At 39.5% G+C, this 22,158-nt stretch overlaps 1 protein-coding gene across 2 annotated transcripts in view; it reads right to left on the bottom strand.

Annotated features, from left to right (window-relative positions):
* Positions 1-5,176: 5,176 nt before the first annotated feature.
* The window catches only part of ZNF365 (zinc finger protein 365), a 29,176-nt gene continuing 12,194 nt past the window's right edge, over positions 5,177-22,158 (bottom strand). The window contains exons 3-5 of one of the 2 annotated variants that reach the window (XM_032252582.1): positions 18,629-18,809; positions 8,830-8,867; positions 5,177-8,081 (exon numbers count right to left, since the gene is read on the bottom strand). In XM_032252582.1, the coding sequence (XP_032108473.1) occupies positions 7,820-8,081; positions 8,830-8,867; positions 18,629-18,809 (481 nt within the window). In that variant the 3' untranslated portion in view covers positions 5,177-7,819. Of the gene's footprint in view, positions 8,082-8,829; positions 8,868-18,600; positions 18,810-22,158 lie in introns of both variants that reach the window. The other variant, XM_032252584.1, reaches the window with a different exon arrangement.

The raw sequence follows: 22,158 nt of genomic DNA, 5'->3' as shown, positions 1-22,158 counted from the left end.
GCTGAGATTATGGGATTTTCTAGATCATGTCATCTGCAAACATAGATAATTTGACTTTCTCTCTCCCTATTTGAATACACTTTACTTCTTTCTCTTGCTTGATTGCCCTGGCCAGAACTTTCATTAAGTTATTGAACAGGAGTGGTGAGAAAGGACATCCTTGTCTTGTGCTGGTTTTCAAAGGGAATGCTTCCAGCTTTGACCCATTCAGTATGATGTTGGCTGTGGGTTTGCATAAATGGCTCTTGTTGTTTTGAGGTGTATTCCTTCAATACATAGTTTATTGAGAGTTTTTAACATGAAGGAATGTTGAATTTTATGGAAGGCCTTTTCTGGATCTATTGATATAATCATGTGGTGTTTGTCTTTAGTTCTGCTTATGTAATGAATTACATTCATTGATTTGCATATATTGAACAAACCTTGTATCCCAGGGAAGAAGCCAACCTGATTGTGGTGGATAAGCTTTTTGATGTGCTGCTGGATTTTATTGAGGATTTTTGCATTAATGTTCATCAGGGATACTGGCCTGAAGTTTTCTTTTTTTCTTGTCTTCTGCTAGTTTTGTGGTTTGTTTGGTCTTGGTTCTCTAGTTCTTTTAGTTGTGGTGTTAGGTTGTTAATTTGAGATCTTTCTAGCTTTTTGATGTGGGTATTTAGTGCTATAAATTTCCCTCTTAACACTACTTTAGCTGTGTCCCAGAGATTCTGGTACATTGTCCCTTTGTTCTCATTAGTTTTAAAATTCATATGATTCATTATCTTTTTGTTCTCATTAGTTTTAAAATTCATATGAAACCAAAAAAAGAGCCCAAATAGCCAAGACAATCCTAAGCAAAAAGAACAAAGTTGGAGTCAACATGGTACCCAACTTCAAACTGTACTACAAGGCTACAGTAAAGAAAACAGCATGGTACTGGTACAAAAACAGACACACAGGCCGATGGGACAGAATAGAGAACTCCTTTCTGGAAGGACCCTTAGAAGCAGAGTGCTCCAATGCCCTGCCTGATTCCTTACCTTTGTAGTTTTTCTCTTCCTAGAGCTGGAGCTACTTGTCCCTCTGGCAAGCTGAGCCCCTGCCCAAGTTCCAGGAATGATGCTGTCTCACTGGGTCTCCTGAATCCCTACACAGTGGCAGTCCCAGTGTTAGCTGCTGGAGCATGAGGACAGGTACAGCTCTCTCACAGTGGGATACAACACTACATGATAGATGCAGACCTCAGGGGCAAGGGGCTTATCCTCAAAACAGGGAGACAGACTGGCCAAGAAATGAATACACAAGGAAAAATTATGTTACTTCCCAGGGCTTACTTGTCCTGTGCTGTCTACCTCCTTGACCACGCTCAGACTGCCTAAAATGCTCTGCTGTGTTTTGCTAATTCCAAACCTGTTCATTCTGTAAACACTATTTCCTCTTTGATCTTCCTCAGCTGAAAGAAAGTCCATTTTCTCACTGTACTTTTGTTTTTTAGCATATCTGAGACCAGTGATGCTCCTTTACTCCACAAATACCTTGTTGAGGACCCACTCTATGCTGAGTCCTGCATCTGGCACTGGGGACACACTAGGGATGAAAGGTACAGACTTAGCCCCTTATTATGGAAACGACAGAACAGTGGGAAGGCAGATATGAGTCAAGTCATCACACCATTAAACACAAAGGGGCACCTGGAATCAGTCCTACAAGGAACAGGTACGTGGTATTCTGAGAGTTATGAAGCTGCCTTGGGGAAGGGACAATTGATCTGAATTCTGAAGGCTGAACAGAAATTAACTACATGAAGAAGAAAAAGAAGGCCATTCCAGGCAGAAGATAACACGTCAGGGAAGCAGTGCCTGGAGAGAGCAGGGTATCTGCAAGGCTCTGAAAGGAAGGCAGTGGCTGGAAAGGAGCAAGAGGTCTGGTGCTGGCCAGAGTGGAGAGGCGGGCCAGAGCCAGGGAATGCAGGGCAAATTCAAAGCTCCACCCTTCATCCCAATAACTAACTGTGTGTCCACTCCACTTGCCCTTATCCCTGAGTAACTTAGTGACTCTAAGTTCCTCAGGGATCCCTCACCCTTTAAGAATCTTGGTTCCCTCTACCAGACCTCTGTGTTTAGGACTACGTGAGAAGTGTTAGCTATAATGTCAAGCTACAGACACAGTTAAGGATAAAAGTAAAGTACATTCCTGATAATGGGGATGTGGAATCCCCTCCTTGAACAAAGAATTAGGGCTTGGAAAGAGGAGAGGTTGAGATATAAAACCATCTTTTTGTTTCTCTATAATATATATACTCAACTGAAGTGAAACAATGCCACGTCAGTCAGCAAACGACCAATGTGAAATGTCCACAAACATATGCACGACGTCTAACAGACTTCAATCTGGGACTTTGAGATTCCTTGGCAAGTTGGAGTGGCTCAGCTGTAAGGGGTGGCAGAGGTCTAGAGCTTACAGAGTGGCAATATCCCCCACAGTGGCTTGCATAGGTGCAATAACTGATCATAAATGTTAAACGGAATTCTAGGATATTGAGAACTTTTATGTAATCAACAAATGTGCTTAGGACCCTTTTCTGGACTTTTGTCAATGAGGAGGCAGAACATGGCGAAGAAGCATTGGCTGAGATGTAGAAGGGTAATTTCTTCTCACTCTAGCTCTGCCACAAAGGCACTCCTGGGCCCTGGAAACCCTTTCAAGCCATCATAAGCCCCACCTTCATTGCAAAATGTGATGATGTCACCTTCTTAAGTATATTCGTAAGAAAGGCAAAAGTCAAAGGATAATCAAAACTACCTGGAAAATGCCTGAAGAAGGCACGATGCTGGAGCCTGACATGACACACACCATCTCTCACTAAGTCCAACGCTGCCAGTTTCTCTCCCAGTGCTGGAAAGAACTGCTGTTGAGTTAACTGAACACCAGATGAGGTTCCTGGCTTGCATTCAGGAGCCATGTTGTAACAAAAAATGTACCTTCTCTTTAAACACTGAAATCATATTCGGGGAGGTGAGATGCTTCTGTTCCAAGAAGTACATCGTGCTGAGGTAATAGTACCAGATGTACATCTCCCATTTCCCCAACTGCTGTTTCTCCACCTGCTAAGAGTAGAAAATTGTACCTCCTCAGCCCTACTTGCTTCAAAAGGATTCTGTAAGAATATGGGTGTGTGTTATCTTTGTATCTTTACAAAGTTTACAAACTTTGCAAAGCCCAAGTCAGTGAAATAAAATCTCCAAAATCAAGTTACCATGTCGACACTAAGTTTCATGTGGCCAACATTTACATTAATGTAGCATCAGTATATATATATACACACACATATATATATATGTATGTATGTGTGTGTGTGTGTGTGTGTATATATATATATATATATATATGTATATAACAGTAGAATCACAAGGCTACAAGTATTTTTGGGAGGACCCAGCCCAATTCCCAACCCAATGTAGAATCCCAATCTAACATAAAGGGAAGAGTAGCTCAGAGACAGGAGGGTCGCTTTTTAACTAGGTGACCTATTCTGTTGCACTTAAACATTTTTCATTGAGTGATTTGACATCTGCTTCTGCAAAACTTTCTCTCACTGACTTTGGTAATATCCTTTGCAGCCACACAAAACATGTATTTTTCCATGTGATAACACCTCAGATGTTTAAGGGCAGCACTCATGTCTCCTCTTCTCATAGGACATTGATACCAAAGAAGTTCTCATGTACCATCCAAGGCATCTACCTCCACATACGCAAAATGTATCAGTGTGCCCATTACCAGGTAGGAAGGAGAATGTAGCCTGCCCATATGCGAGGTTCCTCTACTGCAAAAACTCTTTTCCATCCTGGAATACTAGCTGAAAATCCAGAGTAAATTTAACATAGGGCTACAGATTGAATATTCCTTTCTTAAGTGAAAATTTCAGATGTGTTCTGACGCAGAATATGAACAAAAAAAAAAGGAACAAAAGCATTTACTTAATTCTACAAAAAGGAATTCAATTTCTAAAACTCTCCATCATTTAAACATTTGAAATTGCTCCAGGGCTTGTGTTTGGGATTGTGCAGGCATGCCGCTCCTGGAGTTCACTTCTGAAGTATCCAGATTGAGCAGAATTAAGATACTGGGATTTATGCTTTCTAATAAACTGAGATAATCAGGAATGTCACAGCTATTTCTCAAAAACACTATGACCTGGCGAACCCATTAACCTTGACATAACTACAGCTGACTCTTGAATGATACAGGTTTGAACTGTGCGGGTGTGTGGGTCCACTTCTATCCCGATTTCTTCTTCTGCCACCAAAAGCAGCAAGACAAACCCCTCCTCCTCTTCCTCTTCAGCCCATCCAATGTGAAGACAATGAGGTGAAGACCTTGATGATGATCCACTTCCACTTAATAAATATAACTGTATCTTCCCTTCCTTATAACTTTCTAACATTTTCTTTTCTCTAGTTTGATTGTAAGGATACGGTAGATAATACATTTAACATACAAAATATGTGTTAACTATGTTATCAGTATGGCTTCTGGTCAACAGTAGGCTATTAGCAGTTAAGTTTTTGAACAGTCAAAAGTTACTCATGGATTGTGAATTATGTAGGAGTCGGTGTCCTTAACCCTTGCATTGTTTAAGGGTCAACTAAAAGGGCAGACTAAGGTCATCTCCCGAATAATTCTCACAGCTCCTAAACAAATGGAGTCCCCTAAATTTTCCTGATTGCATGGTTCTTAAAAGAACAATGGCTGAGTAATTCCACCAGTCATATACTTCTCTCTGTTATTTATCCTGATCACTCTCCGGGCGTTGCATGTCTTGGATGTATAGCATATATAGGCTGAGATATATACTGTGAAATCTGTTTGTGAATTGCTAAGAGCTGACAAGTTTAAAAATACAGTGTAGGAAAATTACTCATGGTTGTGGAGGAGGATGGGGAAAAGTGCCAAATGGGCTTTTAATGAAGCTGTCTCAGTGTGAACATACATAAAAATAACTTAAGATATAGGCATTATGATGAACAAAAATGATCTAGCTAAGTTTTCAAGAAAACCTATAGGTACACAAGATCCTGGTGATTTATATGTAGGATGAACAGCTTATTCATGAAGGACCATTTTGTTTCCTGTTAGTGGACCAACATACTTGGCTCCCCAAAATCACTCCAACTAGACAAAACATATCAACACATTAGTCAGAAATATAGCTTTATTATCATAATATTTCATAATCTAAAAACTTCTTTAATTCTGGGAACAGAATTTTCCAACTTCTGTACAACTGACTGGCCCTGCAGAATACTGGAAAACTGTCTAAGCAACTTGAGCCTTGCAGATAACAATCTGTAACCTAGTTTGAGAAAAAGGGAAAAAGCAAGAAAAACAGTTCAAAGGAAGATTTCTTCCCTACAAAACAAATAAAATTAAATCTATTCTCCAGTTTAACCTTGAACATAGTTTCCCAGAAACTTTGGTGATTTCTTCAAAAAAGCAACTGCCTTACCTCTAAGGTCAACTGCCCATGAGGACAAAGAAAATATTTAAAAATAAGACACAAACGGGTCATGGCACATAGCTCAGGCCATGGTGTGTTAAGTGGAATATGCTTCAGAGTAGGCCATCTCCCATGTTTTGACACTAAATTTATGTCTCTAAGGAAGCACAACACACATAACACATTTTTTTATATGGCGGTCAAAATTTAGTGGAAACTTAAAAAAAATTTTAATATAATAAACAAATCTCAAAATAATTTGTCTTGTGAAATATAGAGTAGGATGACATTATGGTACTTTCTGAAGATCATGGGGTACCACTGTCAAAGAGAGTTGCCATGCCCTCTAGGTATGTTAGATGAAAATCCAAAATGTCAGTTACTTTAAATAAAACAGAAACAAGTTGTCATTGCACACACATTACGGAACAAAGATCATGCAATTGAACTAACAAGTCATGTTTTTAGTATGCAAAAGGCTAAAGTGCAATCATGGTATAAGCATCAATAATAAATAACTTTAGAAGAAGAAGTTAATTCTCCAAATTAATAATAATTATAACATTACCATTTTTACAATATGAGCCTAAACAGTGATATTCATAGCAATGTTTTTCACCACTTGATAGCTGCCTATATATCACATGAATGATCCACCCCCATAAGCCAAAAGTCAAAGTGAAGATTCAAAAATGAACATTTTCACTATAGTAGGTTCAAAATGTTTGTATAATAAGTTACTGGCATTTTAAGTAACTGCTTTATTACCTATTTTTAATGCACTGCTAATTTGATGCTTATTGCAATAACAATCATAATTCTGCCAATGTTAATTAGGTAACAGTTTTTTTTTAAATAAGATAATTCAGTTTACATGAACAAACATATCTAGTTTAAAAACCACCCACCACAAACACACACTTTCTCCATGGGTATTTAAAAATAAATTATTAATATACTTAACATACATATTTTGTATGTGTTTTATATATATGTATATATGTATATATTTGTGGACAAAATTATTCCTGTTTTCAGAAGACTGTCAGCACTTGTAAACTCTGCATGAAACCTGATGATATTGCTAAATTTAAGGAAAAAATAACATGGAAATTCATTCTTGAAGAAAATCATACAGCAGGAAACTTTTAACAGATAGCTCTTTGTGGGAAAAAAAAAAAAAGCCATTTTTGGGAGGGAAGGAGGGGAAGACAGTGTCAGATTCTGGCTCCTACATGCATTGTTTATTTCAGAAATTACTTTAGAATGCAACATACAGTGAACATTTCAGATACTTGGTTGAAAGATACCTGAAGCCTTAACAGGGCACAGAAGCAGCAGGAGGCCAAGTGAACCACTCAGTGGAAAAGTTAAGCCAGCGAAGAGAAAGTCATGCCCACAATAGACAGAGAGAGGGCCACTGACACTGTCTGGGAAGCAGATCTTAGGAAAGGGCTTGGCGACACCTGCAGTGCTTCCAGGGTGGTCACGATGCACCGAGCATGCAGTCCACTGTCATTCCAACCACCTAGACACCGAGCCCACACTGGGAGCAGATCAAAAGAGGTTTTTACTGGGCTCCCCAGCCATATCCACAGAAGCAGCTATTAAGATAGAGGCTGGCAGCGTGGTCTGCAGGTGCAGAATACTCAGCCAAAGAAGACGGCAGAGGTACCAAAATCTGAATAAACATGCATCTAGGCCACCAAAAAACCTCAATCAAACAAACAGAAAGACACTCTGTCGAAATGAGAACTGAAGTCTGACTGAATGAGTCCCTGGAGCAACCCAGAAATTGAAATCTTGATTAACCAGAATACTCAGGGAATGGGAATCCTTATTTTGGAGGCTTTCAAATTAACTGAGGGGAAGGTTATACTCAAACACAACTATCTTCATTTTACTGCTATGAACAGAACTTTACACTCCCATTCCTTGCCTCACACTTTGGAGAGCAGTGGGCACAGATGACTTTTCCCCCTAGGCCTGACATACCATGTGGCCTTGGGCCTGAAAATTAATGGCCACTGCATAGACGCCCAGAGGCCAAGACTGCTGGAGACTGGATCAGTTACTTTAGAGGTTAGGGCTTTAAGACTGATTTAATGTTTTTATTATGTCTGTAATTTGCAAGCTTCTAAAAGGGTGTCATCTTACAATTCTGGTTCACTAAGATTCCCATTTGCTAAGCTCTGGTTAATTGAGGTGCTTGCCTGTGTTATGCCCTTGGCTCTTCCAATGTGTCTTACTATGGAATGTTTCCAGAAAGACATTACTGCTGGCCCCTGGAAGAACATTTCCCAAAGCCCAGCGATAATTGGTCCAGCAACACCCACCCTTTTAGATGATGTTCACAATGGCTGTTGCCTTTTTTTTAGCCATTTTGGGCCTGATGTTGCCTTTGCGGCCAAACCCCAGGAGCTCCCCTTTCTTTGGAGGTCTGCAGAGGTCTCTTGAGGACTCAGCCTGTTCGTGAATGGCCTTGGCAGGCTGCATGCTGGCTCTGTCATCCTTGGCCTTTTTCAGGTAGTTCCTTCCCTTTGGATGAAAATGGGCCTTGAGATCAGGGTGGTTACACACGGAATGCGGGTGCCCTCGGCTTCTACAGATGGTTGGGGGGAGTGGAGAAGAAGTGAGCAGAAAGAAAGATTTCTTTAAAATCTTAAAAGAATAACTACTCATGGCACAATCTCTCCTATATGCCACAGTGGTGATAATGCTGCCCCAAAGACAAATCATATATATGGGTATTTTTCTTCCAAAAATTCCTGTGGCTCCCATGAAATGATCACATGGTACTACATTCCCAGGGAGATATTACTAGTCCTATTTACAGTGATAAGACTGAGGCCCAGAAAACGTCAATGACTACCCAGAATAATACAAATAGTTGGTCTATGGAGAAGACAGGACCAGAACCCATGTCTCTTGACTCTTTAAGTGATGACTAGAGGACTCAGACAAATTCACTGCATAGATGTTGTAAAGCATATGACTCCCAGTATGAATTTACATAAACAATGTAATACATGAATGACATTGATACTACTATAGAGTTGTTATGAACACCCTAAACCTCAATAAGAAAAAATTACACTATATAATACTCTAAAAATACTCCTCCAGTACCATCATACTGGCATATACCAATAGACTAGTAACATACTGAAAAGTCACATCAACTTTTCACAAAGTTAGGCACACATGCAGGTCAGTTTTCGCTTAAGCCTTTCAAATCCATTTGTAGTACAGATATCATATAAAATAGACATGATCTCACATAAAATGCAATAGGAAAACATACAATACAAACATTATCAAATGGTCCAAGTATAAAAAGACATACATACAGGCATTTGGGTTTCCTATTTGAGGAGATGTCTGTAAGCTAAAGGAAAACAAATAAGAAAAAATGTTACTGCATTTGAAGGCCGGGTTTGGTTTTTAAAATATTTCTTGTATTTTCTATAAAAACTGCATTCCCATTCAGGGAGTCAGTGACTGTTACTGAGGGCGTGAGCTGCAGCACCATCCATTGCATCGGTGAACAAGAATGTCTCATGCTCAGCCTTTGCTTGCTTACTCCAGGAGCCTCTGTGGGCATTTCTTCTGAGACTGCCAAGAAGTCTATGTCAGCAGATCTCAAAAATCTCAAACACTCAAAAGAGCCCCTGATAGAGCAACATTAGAAGAAATAGGTTTTCAAATACTGGAATGCCTTTGCATCCTCATAGTTCAGCTCACACTTCTAAGTGAGAACTTGGTTTTCCATTCCTGAGTTACTTCACTTAGAAGAATGTCCTCCAGCTCCATCCAAGTTGCTGTAAAGACCATTATTTCATTCCATGTTATGGCTGAGTAGTATTCCATGGTGTATGTATACCACATTTTCTTTATCCACTCATTGGTTGATGGGCATTTAGGCTGGTTCCATATTTTTGCAGTTGAAAACTGTGCTGCTATAAACATGTGTGTGCATGAGTCTTTCTCGTATAATTTACTTCTTTTCCTCTGGGTAGATACCCAGTAGTGGGACTGCTAGATCAAACAGCAGTTCTATTTTTAGTTCTTCAAGGAGTGGGGTAAGGGATAAAAGACTGCATATTGGTATAGTGTACACTGCTCGCATGATGGATGGACCAAAATCTCAGAAATCACCACTACAGAATTTATTCATGTAATCAAACACCACCTGTTCCCCAAAAACTACTGAAATAAAATACAAACATACATACAGAAAAATAAAATAAATATATAAAATTCAAAAACCTGGAATGATCTGCCATGATTTCTTGACTTGATTCAAGCTGTATTTGCAGCTAATCTATAGCTATAGCCAGATTATCACAATGTATCAACTAAGGGGAACACTGACATAAAGGCTTCTTGCCTATAATACATCATTTCTAAAATGAGAGAACATGAAGAACAACCCCACAACTCTCCCTGAGTCCGTCTATCATCCAGATAACTTCCCACTCCTAATAATGCATTCAATAAAACATCTGCATGTACTTTTGTGGTTGGGCTTGAAATATTCTCATCTGCAGAATAAATTGATAATTATCATTTTGTGATAGAGATGTCACCATCCAGTTTATAGGCAGATGCAGTATATGTTCATCCTCCTGATCCTGATCTTCCTCATGTAGCTTTCACTAGAATAAGTGTTATCACATTAGCAGGCAGACCGACAGAAGAGAAACCACAACTAAAATGTGGAGAAAAGGCCACCTTGGTATTTGGGCCAGTGTGGACAAGACATGTGTCCCTGCTTTACTAAAATAATCTGAAACCCAAGCTCAGGCTAACAGGATCACTGCCCATATTCTGTCTGGAGCAAGCAATAAAAGAGGTTCCTTAAGAAAAAAAAAAAAAAAGAAACAAAATGAGGCTTATGTCATGAGGAGGCAAGATGGGATTCTTGTGTTCTGTCTTTTGACACAATCAGAACTCAGCAATATTCTGACCCTGCTCATGTAGGCTGTGTTTGGCTTGAGATTAGTGAATTTGTAACAGAAAAAGGCACCATCCTCACATGATGTCCCAAAGATTATGCAACATACAAAGAAGGTGGGACAGATGGCTCCGGCAAACGCCAGGCTGATAGCTTCTGAGGACCCTGAAGGCACTGGCATCAACTTTCTTGCTCTCTACCCCACCATCACCAATAAGTATTTCTCAGCTGGGCTCCTTCAGTGAACTTTAGTCAATGTCTAAACTGTAAAAATAAACAGTTTTTCTTCCTTTAAATCTTTCCTCATTTTTTTTTTCATTATTAGGACAAAACAAAATGGGTTCACTTTATTGTTTGTATATATGTAAGTGGCAGTTTAATGATTTGTTGCATACGTATGTATACATACTACCCTTTGGAATTTCATGCAAAGCTGAGAGAGAGAGAGAGAGAGAGAGAAAATGAATACGTATGTGTGTATGCTTCTGTCCCTAAGAAAAAGGCCAACAGTGATATCACAGGTTCAGAGTGATCTCTGACTTCAAAAATGTTTTTAGAACTACAACCTTAGTGACAATGAATGTCACTAATGGACCCGGCTGGGACCTCAAGAAATGAAAGGACTTTACTGTGTCTTATTGAGAGGGAAATGCGTGATAAAGATGAGTAAAGATGGGTCATGAAGCTCACATATATAAGGGTACTACAAATTGTGCATGTCTAGATGTCACATACCAGGTCAAATACTGACCATATAACAGGCAGGATTAACGCTCACAGCCACCCTCGGAGGTAAGCATCATCATTCCAATTTTACAGATATGGAAACGAAGGTAGCAGAGTTAAGTAACTGATTTGAAGCCTCAGTGCTTTACCAGTGTTAGGGCAGGCTTTCAGATCCAAGTTAGCAGACTCCAAGCCTTAGCAAGCCTTCACTCTGTACTGTCTTCTTTAAAAAGGATGTTTGTGTATATAAATAAAGAGCAAAGAAGTATGTACACAATAAATTAAGTGGAATCAATGGCTGGACTGGAATTTCTCCAAAGATCCTGTAAATGATGAGGTTTAGGGTGGAGGCCTAGGCTTATCATCACAGCCACCACAGAGTTTCCTCTGCTGTCCCTGTGAACACAAAAGGCCACTGTTCCTCCTGGCCCCTTTGGCCTCAGATAGGAAACCTTCCCACTTAGTTCATCTACCTACTTCCATTTTCTCCTAGTCCAATGCTTCCGTCTTCCTTTTAATTAGGGAGAGGAGGATATTCAGATGAGGATCAGGACAGCCTTTGATCACGTTCCCAGGTTGGAAAAATATAAATAGCTTTGTACCAAAACCAACCTAACTATAGGTTTGTCTAACTCTTATCCAAAACGCTTAGGACCAGAAGTGCTTCAGATTTAGAATTTCAGAATGTTTGCCAGTTCAACAACCCTAATCCAGATATATGAAAACCAAAATGCTCCAATGAGCATTTCCTTTGAGCATGACCCTGGAACACTCAAAAAGTTTTGGATTTTGGAGCATTTAGAATGTCAGATTTGGCCAGGTGTGGTGTCTCACACCTGTAATCCCAGCACTTAGGGAGGCTGAAGTGGGCAGATCACCTGAGGTCAGGAGTTTGAGATCAGCCTGGCCAATATGGCAAAACTCCATCACTACTAAAAATACCAAAAAATGAGCCAGGCATGGTGGCAGGTACCTGTAATCCCAGCTCCTTGGGAGGCTGAGGCAGGAGAATCACTGGAACCCGGGAGGTGGAGGTTGCAGTGAGCCAAGATCGTGCCATTGCACTCCAACCTGGGCAACAAGAGCAAAACTCCACCTCAAAAAAAAAAAAAATAATAAGGAATGTCAGATTTTTGGATTAGGGATGCTTAGCTTGTAATATACATTCACCTATAAAATAAGAAGTCATGTCTTTAATATCTTCCAGTACCAAATCTGGCCTCTCAGGATATCTGTGGCTGTAGAGACAAAGCATAAGTCAGATGCTTTTAACAATGAAAATTTTGAATAATATCTTTGACCCAGCTTAGTAAAGGTATAGAGAGCCCAGAAACCCAGGCTTCTGAAGCCTCAGCCCTACAAGGACAGCTTCTCATCCCAGTGCACTGCAGAATAGGCAGAAGATTTTAACTCTACTCCCCACTCTCCCCTTCTTGCTTGCACACCTGAGCTCCCTCCTTCAGAAAATGAGGAATACCGTCCCCAGCCCGGCTCTCACTCTCTCCGCTAAGGCTGTACTGCAAAAACAGTGTCGATTCCCTCCCTGGCTTCTCTTCCCTCTTTTTCTCATTACCTCCTCTAGAGAGCAGTGAAATTCCTAGATTAATATGTAAGTTGCTTCTTTCTAAGGTGACTTATAGCATTAAGAATCTTCTGTGCTATGGAAAAATTTTCTTCCCCTCACACTTAGTGCCTTTGCTGAAATAATGTTTTGGCATCTGTATCTTTTTCCCTCAATTCCCTTGAGCATTTATGTTCTTGTTCACCTGGCTGATTTCTAAAAATATAATATGCTTATGCAGATATTTTACCTTTATGCTCTGAAAAATGCTGTCGAATTAGACACAAAGTGACCTACTATCCCATCTGTCAAAATCACTCACACAACTGATCAAATGGAAGGTCGTAGAACAGCTTGGTTAATCTTATTTTAAGTGTTGCATTTATGTCCTGCAAGTTGCCAAGTCAGGACTAGCAGTAATTCATTTAACAAATATTTTCGGGGTACAGAACTTATTGGTACTAAGGAAACTGCTCCCAGTGAGGAGGGGGACACGATTACTGAATAAGCAAATGAATATAATTTCACATAGTGCTAACTACCACAGGTTGAATATCCCTAATCCAAACATCCAAAATCCAAAAGCTCCAAAATCTGAAACTTTTTGAGGGCCAACATGACCCTCCAAGGAAATACTCACATTGGAGCATTTCAAATTTCTGATTTTGGATTAGGAATGCTGAACCAGTAAGCCGAATGCAAGTATTCCAAAATCTTAAAAAATGTGAAATCTGAAACATTTCTGGTCCCAAGTACTTCAGATAAGGTATACTCAACCTGTATGACAATGAAACGGACTATTATAAGAAAAAATGGCCTACAGTGTCTGCAGACTGTCTCATAATGCGGCTATTGTCCAAAGCAGAGTTTAGAGCACTAAACATGGAAACAAGGGGAAGCCACATCTGCCTAATGCTTTCAGAAATCACATACCTCATTCTTGGTCTTCCTAGGACAACGTATCCTCCCTTTAACCCTCAAACAGTTCCCTCACCACAGCCTGATCATGCCCCGCTCACACATCTCTAAATTAGAGCTCTCATCTCTAAATTTCTTGCTATATTCTAACTGCACTTTATTTTATTTGAATTAGTCAATTTTTCCTTCAGTAGAGCAAGTCTGTGAAGGCAGATCATATCATATTTGGAATACAGAAGGTACAAACATAAATATTTATTAATTTCCCACCATTTGTATATGCATATATGTATGTATACATTTTTGTGCATGTATTTATGTGTGTATATGCATGCATATACATGTACATTTGTGTGTGGTGCATACATATGCACAGTCATGTACTATAAAACAATGTTTCGGTCAATGACAGACTGCATATACGAGAGTGGTACCATAAGATTATAATAAAGCTGAAAAATTCCTATCACCGAGTGACACCATAGCTGTTATAAGGTCGTAGCACAATGAATCACACATTTGTGGTGATGCTGGTATAAATGAAACTACTGTGTTGTCAGTCACATAGAAGTATAGCACATACAATTACGTACAGAGAATAATACTTGATAATGACAATAAATGACTATGCTACTGGTTTGTGTACTTACTACACTATACTTTTTATCTTTTTATTTTAGAGTGTTCCTGTTCTATAAAAATAAAATGTTATCTGGAAAACAGCCTCAGGCAGGTCCTTCAGAAAGTATTCCAAAAGAAGGCATTGTGACCATAGGAGATGAGAGCTCAATACATGTTATAGCCTCTGAGGACCTTCCAGTGGGACAAGGTGTGAACAGAGATATTGATAATCCTGGCTATGTGTGTATTTGTGTCTTAGATTTTAACAAAAAAAGCTTAAAAGTGGAAAAATTTTAAATTATAAAAACAGGAAAAAAAAGCTTATTTGAATAAAGGACATAAGAAAAATATTGTTGTACTTCTCTGGTATAAAAATAGGCACATAGACCAATGGAACAGAATAGATAACCCAGAAATAAAGCCAAATACTTACAGCTAACTGATCTTTGACAAGGCAAATGGAAACATAAAGTGGGGAAAGGCCACCCTTTTTAACAAATGGTGCTGGCATAATTGGCAAACCATATGAAGACGAATGAAACTGGATAATCATCTCTCACCCTATACAAAAATTAACTCAAGATGGATCAAGGTCTTAAATCTAAGACCTGAAACCATAAAAATTCTAGAAGATAAAATTGGAAAAACCCTTGTAGACACTGGCCTAGGCAAAGATTTTATGACTAAGAACCACAGAGCAAATGCAACAAAAACAAAGAGAAATAGATGGGACTTAATTAAACTAATAAATCTTCCGCACAGCAAAAGAAGCAATCAGCAGAGTATGCAGACAACCCACGGAGTGGGAGAAAACCTTTGCAATCTATACATCCAACAAAGGACTAATATCCATAATCTACAAGGAACTCAAACAAACTAGCAAGAATAAAACAATCCCATCAGAAGCAGACTAAGGGCATGAATCGACAATTCCCAAAAGGAAACATACAAATGGCCAACAAACATATGAAAAAATGCTCAACACCACTAATGATCAGGGAAATGCAAATCAAAACCACAATGTGATACCACCTTAATCCTGCAAGAATGGCCATAATTAAATAAATTTTTTAAAATATAAGTTGGCAGGGATGTGGCAAAATGAGAACACTTTCATATGGCTGGTGGAATTGTAAACTAGTACAAGCACTATGGAAAACAGTGTGGAGATTTCTTAAAGAACTAAAAATAAAACTACCATTTGATCCAGCAATCCCACTACTGGGTATCTACCCAGAAGAAAAGAAGTCATTATACAAAAAAGATAATTTCACACATGTTTACAGCAGCACAATTTGAAATTGCAAAAATACTGAACCAGCCCAAATGTCCAAGCCCATTAATCAACGAGTGGATAAAGAAATTGTGGTTTATATATACCGTGGAATACCACTCAGCCATAAAAAGGAAATAAATAATGGCATTCTCAGCAACCTGAATGGAATTGGAGACCATTATTCTAGGTAAAGCAACTCAGGAATGGAAAACCAAACATCGTATGTTCTCATTTGTAAGTGGGAGCTAAGCGATGAGAATGCAAAGGCATAAGAACGATACAATGGACTTTGAGGTCTCAGCGAGTGGAGGAGGAAAGGGTGGGAGGGGCGTGAAGGATAAAAGACTACAAATTGGGTACAGTGTACACTGCTTGGGTGATGGGTGCACCAAAACCTCAGAAATCATCACTAAAGAACTTATTCATATAACCAAACACCACCTGTTCCCCCAAAACCAATGGAAATCAAAAATTAAAAGTTAAAAAAAAATTCTACATAATGCTTGTGTTTTAAGCTGTTATTACTAAAGAGTCAAAAAGTTAAAAAATAATTTAAAAGTCTGTAAGATAAAAAAGTTATAGTAAGCTAAGGTTAATTTATTGTTGAAAGAAAAGTTTTACACAAATTTAGTGTAGTCTAAGTGTGCAGCGTTCATAAAGTCTACAGTAGTGTACAGTAATGTCCTAGGCCCTCACGTTCATGTACCAGACACTCGCTGACTCACCCAGAGCAAATTCCAATCCTGCAAGCTCCATTCATGGTAAATGCCCTATACAGCTATACCATTTCTTACCTTTTATGTCCTATTTTTACTGCACCTTCTCTATGTTTAGATACATAAATACTTGTCATTGTGTTCCAATCACCTACAGTACTCAGTACAGTAACATGCTGTACAGGTTTATTGCCAGGGAGTGATAGGCCATACCATATAGCCTAGGCATGTAGCAGGCTATACCATGTAGGTTTGTGTAAATAAGGTCTATGATGTTCACACAATGACAAAATTGCCCAACCACACATTTCTCAGAATGTGTCACATTGTAAAGCAACATGACTGGATATAATCTTGCATGTACATATCTGATTAGAAGATCCAAAATGCTACCCAACTTTTGATTACATTATTTGGCACGATGTGAAATAATGACTGGCTACATCTCTTTAAAAATGTTCAACTTTCATGCCAAAATAATAAACTAAGCAAAAGAGGTGAGCAAAAACAATATTAAAGGAGAATGAATGGGCTTCCTTTCTTCCTGCTTGCCTTCCATTGTTTTCTCTGAGATTCCTCTTGGCTGAGTATAGGAGAATTTCATAGGAGTTAGCTCTGGATGACTTACAATTCTAAATATGAAAACGTCAATGTTACATTTTAATTTTAGAATTCCTAGCCATCAGAGTGAGGTAATGCTCAGATAAGTTAAGAGGCCAAAACAACTTAGAAAGCACTGAATCCAACCCCTCCATTTTACAGAATAATTATAGGCCGAGGAAGACCCACTAACTTGCCCAGTCAGAAGCAGCTTAAGAACAAACTGGAAGCCAGGCATTTTCAGGCTTTTTCACCTCACATCTTGGTACCATAACCTCATGCCCCAACCCTTTTGAGAGCACAGGATGAAAGAAGACAGCAGAAAGAGGCTCAGATAGTCCCTCCAGCCACAGCTAGTCAGGGCTAGACACTCTCATGGTTTCCCAAGGAGGAGACAGAGAGAAATCAAGGTGGGGTGTGACTTCCCCCTTAGAAGTATTTCATGTAGAAGACCACAGACACCCACCCAGAAAATAATACATATGTTTCATGGATGAGCCTGCTTTGAATATAGTGCCTAAAACCTCACAGATGTAGCAAACTTCCTTCCAGTCTTTTTTCTTGTTCTGAAAGTTCTGGGGCTTCTATCACTGAGCTGCGCTAAGGCCAAGTGTACATGATTACAGCAAGCACCATGCAGGACCTCCTTCATTTCTTTCTGTCCTTCCTCCCTTCCTCTCCCTTCTTCTTTCTTTTATCTGCCTGCCTTTCACTTCATTCCTTCTTCTGGACAAATAGTTCTATTATTTAATCATGTTGGCTTTTCACGCTGGCTTCCAGAAAGCCCTAAGTAAACTTTTAAATCAACCAATAGCAACCCTTCTAATCTTTTGACCAGCATAAATGTTTCTTATTTTTCTTTTCCTTATACTAGAGACCATTTGCTGCAGGGATGGAAGCAGTAAAAAAAAAAATCATTGTAATATCTTCTAGGATGGAAGTAAGCATAAATAAAGTTCAATAAGTAATGAAAATGTTATAAATAAACCACTTTGGGGTATCCAAAATCTTTCTTTGGCTTTGTTGTTTATACCACCAAGGAAACTGTAGAGAAGGCAAATATGATGACCTGCCTCCCCACCTAGGGTACAGTTATTTGTACCTCCCTCTGCCCTCCAAAGAGACCAAGGGAATCCTGATCAAGCCACTTATGAGAACCTGAATCTTTATTCACATCCGGGGATCTCAACCGGGCTCTAGGTGTTTCCTAAAATCCTGAAAGTATATGCAAAACTGTATGCAGGAATCGACCCCAGAACTATCACTTGGGAATCTTTCAGTCTTTTTGAAAATCTACGTAAAGAATTTTAACCTATAGAGAATGCTGAACAGTGTTTGCCTCCCTTATTAAGGAAAAAATGTAAATGTGGTTTGATCTTACTTTACTGAATTTCCTAAGATTCTCTTGAAGAGCTCCAAAGCACGACAGTAACTTCTGAGCTACTTGAACATCAAAACTGAAATGAACGATTTCTTTGGATACTTCAAACTCTGCTATTTTACAAATTTAAAAATATATAGGTTTTTACCAACTCAGCATGGTGTGGAGTGGGAGGGCAAAGACGGACTGGAAATGGCACATGCAGCCTTTACTTTATTTCCAGGTGTCCTGGACTCCGCGGTGACATTTCCACAAGATAGGCACGGCCCAGGCAGTGCTCTCAAATGGTGTCTAGTGTCCCTGCAAGTCACTCTGCTCCCTTTTCTCTGTCCTCAGTCCATTCTCACCACCCAGAGGGACCTCACACTTGGTGGCCGGCCCGGGATGACTCACCACGTGTCCGCCGAGGTCACGGCGGAAGCCGGAGGCCTGCTGGCTCTGATAGTACTCCAGTTGCTTCTCTGCCAGCTCTACCCGCTGTAACAGATTCTCAATAAAGTCCTGGAGCCGGGCTTTCCCTTGAACCTCCTTCTCAGCTGCCGCTTCCAGGAAATGGTTGAATGTGACAACTTCTCTGCAAGGCAAAAATGTCAGAACACAAAACGGAAATATGAGGCAAGGAATTCACTCATTCAACACATATTTATTGAGTGCCTGCTATGTGTCAGTTACTACCCAAGGCAGTACTCCATGGCAATGATGAGAAAGGTAATTGCCTCTTAGTGATTACATTTAGAGATTGCATTTTAGTAGAAGAAGATAATCACTATAAAACATACAAATAAATATATGTCAGATATATGTCATAAGTGCTAAGAAAACTGCAACTGGATGCAAGGGGACAGTGACAGAGGAAGGAAAGGAGTGAGGAATATCCTAAAAAGCAAAGTTAGAAATGAGCTTTTGAATAGGGTAACATTTGAACAGAGACCTGAGAAAGCCCGGAGGAAGAAGCCATGCAGGGGTTTAGGAAGAGCAAACCAGGGGCATGCAGGTGGGTCTGAGGTACAGCAAGGGGCTCTACATGGAGGAGGGAGCCAGGTAGGGCCTCACAGGTCACTGTGAGGCTTCAGGTTTTATTACAAATGAGATGGGAAACCATTGGATGTATTGCTTTTAAGACAAGCTCTGACTTGGATTTTAAGAGAGAAAACTCTACAGGGAGGGAAAGTATAGGAGCAAGAGGCCAAGCTGAGCACCAAAACAGCGCATCCAATGAGTGATCTTATCCAATAGTATATTTTTGAGCTAAGAACTAAACAACCCATACAGCTACCTCGAGGTCAACCCAAAGACCACTGGGAAAACTATTCTAGTGTGGACATAAGAGAAGTAATGCATGGGTCTGTCTCCCCTAAGGAGCTGAGCAAAATACTTCAACTAACCTTTTATCTACGTAATTCACAAGTACATTACAAATCCTGGAAAATTCTAATAACTTCATTACCACCTTATATTTTCCTTTCATTTTTTATGAAAACAGTATTTTTTTTTCTGATTTATAAACAATATAGGCACATGGACACAGGGAGGGGAGCACTACACACTGGGGTCAGTTGGGGGGAAATAGGGGAGGGACGGTGGGGGGTGGGGAGCTGGTGAGAGATAGCAAGGGGAGAGATGCCAGATGTAGGTGATGGGGAGGAAGGCAGCAAATCACACTGCCACGTGTGTTCCTATGCAACAATCTTGCATGTTCTTCACATGTACCCCCAAACCTAAAATGCAATAAAATAAATAAATGGGAAAAAAAAATTCAAATAGGGTCAGGCACGGTGGCTCACACCTGTAATCCCAGCACTTTGGGAGGCAGAGGCGGGCAGATCATGAGGTCAAGAGATCGAGACCATCCTGGCCAACACGGTGAAACCCTGTCTCAACTAAAAATACAAAAATTAGCTGGGCATGGTAGCCCACGCCTGTTGTCCCAGCTACTTGGGAGGCTGAGGCAGGAGAATCACTTGAACCTCAGAGGCAGAGATTGTAGTGAGCCTAGATGTGCCACTGAACTCCAGCCTGGCCACAGAGTGAGACTCCGTCACAAAACAAAACAAAACAAAACAAAACAAAATTCAAATAGCACATTAGAAATATAAAAAGGGAAAGATCACCTGAAACTCCATTATCCTGAGACCACCACCATTATCTTGGTAGCCATCCTCGGGCATCACACTCATCTCCAAACACATCCACCCAAGCATGCACACACAGTTTTCCTTCTTCTCCCACCTTGCCTTCACGTCTCAATTCCCCTCTCCGCACCCTCTTTCCCAGGACAAGGACCCAGTAATCACCACTATGAATAGGTGTATGTTGCCACAGTTCTCTCCACCCTATTGTCTTTACTCACTAAGAAGCCAGGAATATCCTTTCGGTCATCATCCTTGTATGCTCTACCACTGGAGCTAACAAATTCCGTAATTTTACTATTTGTTGGATAGTATTTCCTTTACGTGTCTCCAAAATCTCTTTCAATCTTCATGGAATGGCCTCTCATTGTTTTTGCCATGTGCAACTTACACAAGATTCTAAAGACTCTACTTTCTGTCCTTTCAGGCTCTTTCCATTTTGATTCGTGAACCCTAATTTTTGTTTAACTTGATTCAGTTGTTCTAGACAGTTAATTAAACTCATTGGCTTTTCTGCATCTTCTCAACCTCCACTTGATCTTTATTTTCCATTGAGCTCTATAATTTCTTAAGAGTAGAACTTTAGGGAAGTCTGGCTAAAAAGTCAGAATTTTACATCAGATCTTTACAAAACAGCTCGTAACTTCTAGCTCTTTTCTTCTGTACTAATAGTCAGTGTGCCACTTTCACAATTAGTGAAGATTTTTCTCTCACATATTATATCACACATGGCCATACTGAAACTTTTCTGACACTTCCTATAGAATCACACATCCCTGCAAAACTTTGGGAATTACATATTCATAAAAATAGGTAACAGGCTGGCTTTAATAATGATTCACGCAAAGAAATGCTAGTGATACCAGCCCCATTTTTTCTAATTTCCTATCCAGGATCAAATATAAACCCTAATTCCATAATAATTCTATCATCTTTCAGTAGCTAAGAAATATCCACACAAAAGAAATAAGAGTCCTTTTGGAAAAGAATTTTTTTCATCATCAAGTTTCAAGTTTATTTCCAGATGTTTCCATCTCAGCCCTCAATAGAAGATGTGTACTTTTCCAGGTCCTCATTATTCAGGCCATGAACACAAGCCAGTTTTTAAGCTCCACCATCATTCACTTTGATCTGCCTCCTACATGAGCCACGAACCTTAACTAGCAGCAAAGGAGGGGCGGTTCCATATGAATGTACCCCCAACCCTTTCACGGTTCTTGCTTATAGTTTAGGTCCTTTGGAATGGTGTATTCTGGAAACACACCACAGGAAAATGGCTACTACTTCTTATTTCCAACATTTAGGCTTCAATTCATTTGGCGTCTGAGAATCCAAATCTCTACAAGCCTGTTGTAGAGATTTCCTGGGTGATATTTAGGATAACTGAATGATGAAACTGTCTCCTAACTGTACTTATAGGGCAAACAGCCAAAAGTTTAAAAAAAAAAATAAAGGGTACCATTTAAAAAAATTCATTTTGGTCAATATTTCCTATATTTATTTGATTATAGAAATGGTTCACATATATTAAGGAAAATATAAAAATTGACCTACTGGAGGATTCAACTGGGCAGGGATGGAATCAGCTTTTGTTCTCTAAGTCCAACACTCGATATAATTGTGTTTGACACACAATATTGAATAAGTATTTGTTGTAATTAATGTTTATAAAGGACAAGGAAGAAACTAAAAATGACCCAAAATCCCACCACTCAGAAGTAACTACTGTCAACATCCGGTATATTTTTTCCTGTCTTTTATCTCTGCGCCATGAGCTTTTTTTTTTTTTTTTTT

Source organism: Sapajus apella, unplaced genomic scaffold, assembly GCF_009761245.1.
Source record: "Sapajus apella isolate SASKATOON/1434 unplaced genomic scaffold, GSC_monkey_1.0 scaffold78, whole genome shotgun sequence".
Taxonomy (NCBI): Eukaryota; Metazoa; Chordata; class Mammalia; order Primates; family Cebidae; genus Sapajus; species Sapajus apella.
This window is presented reverse-complemented; position numbering and strand designations above follow the sequence as displayed.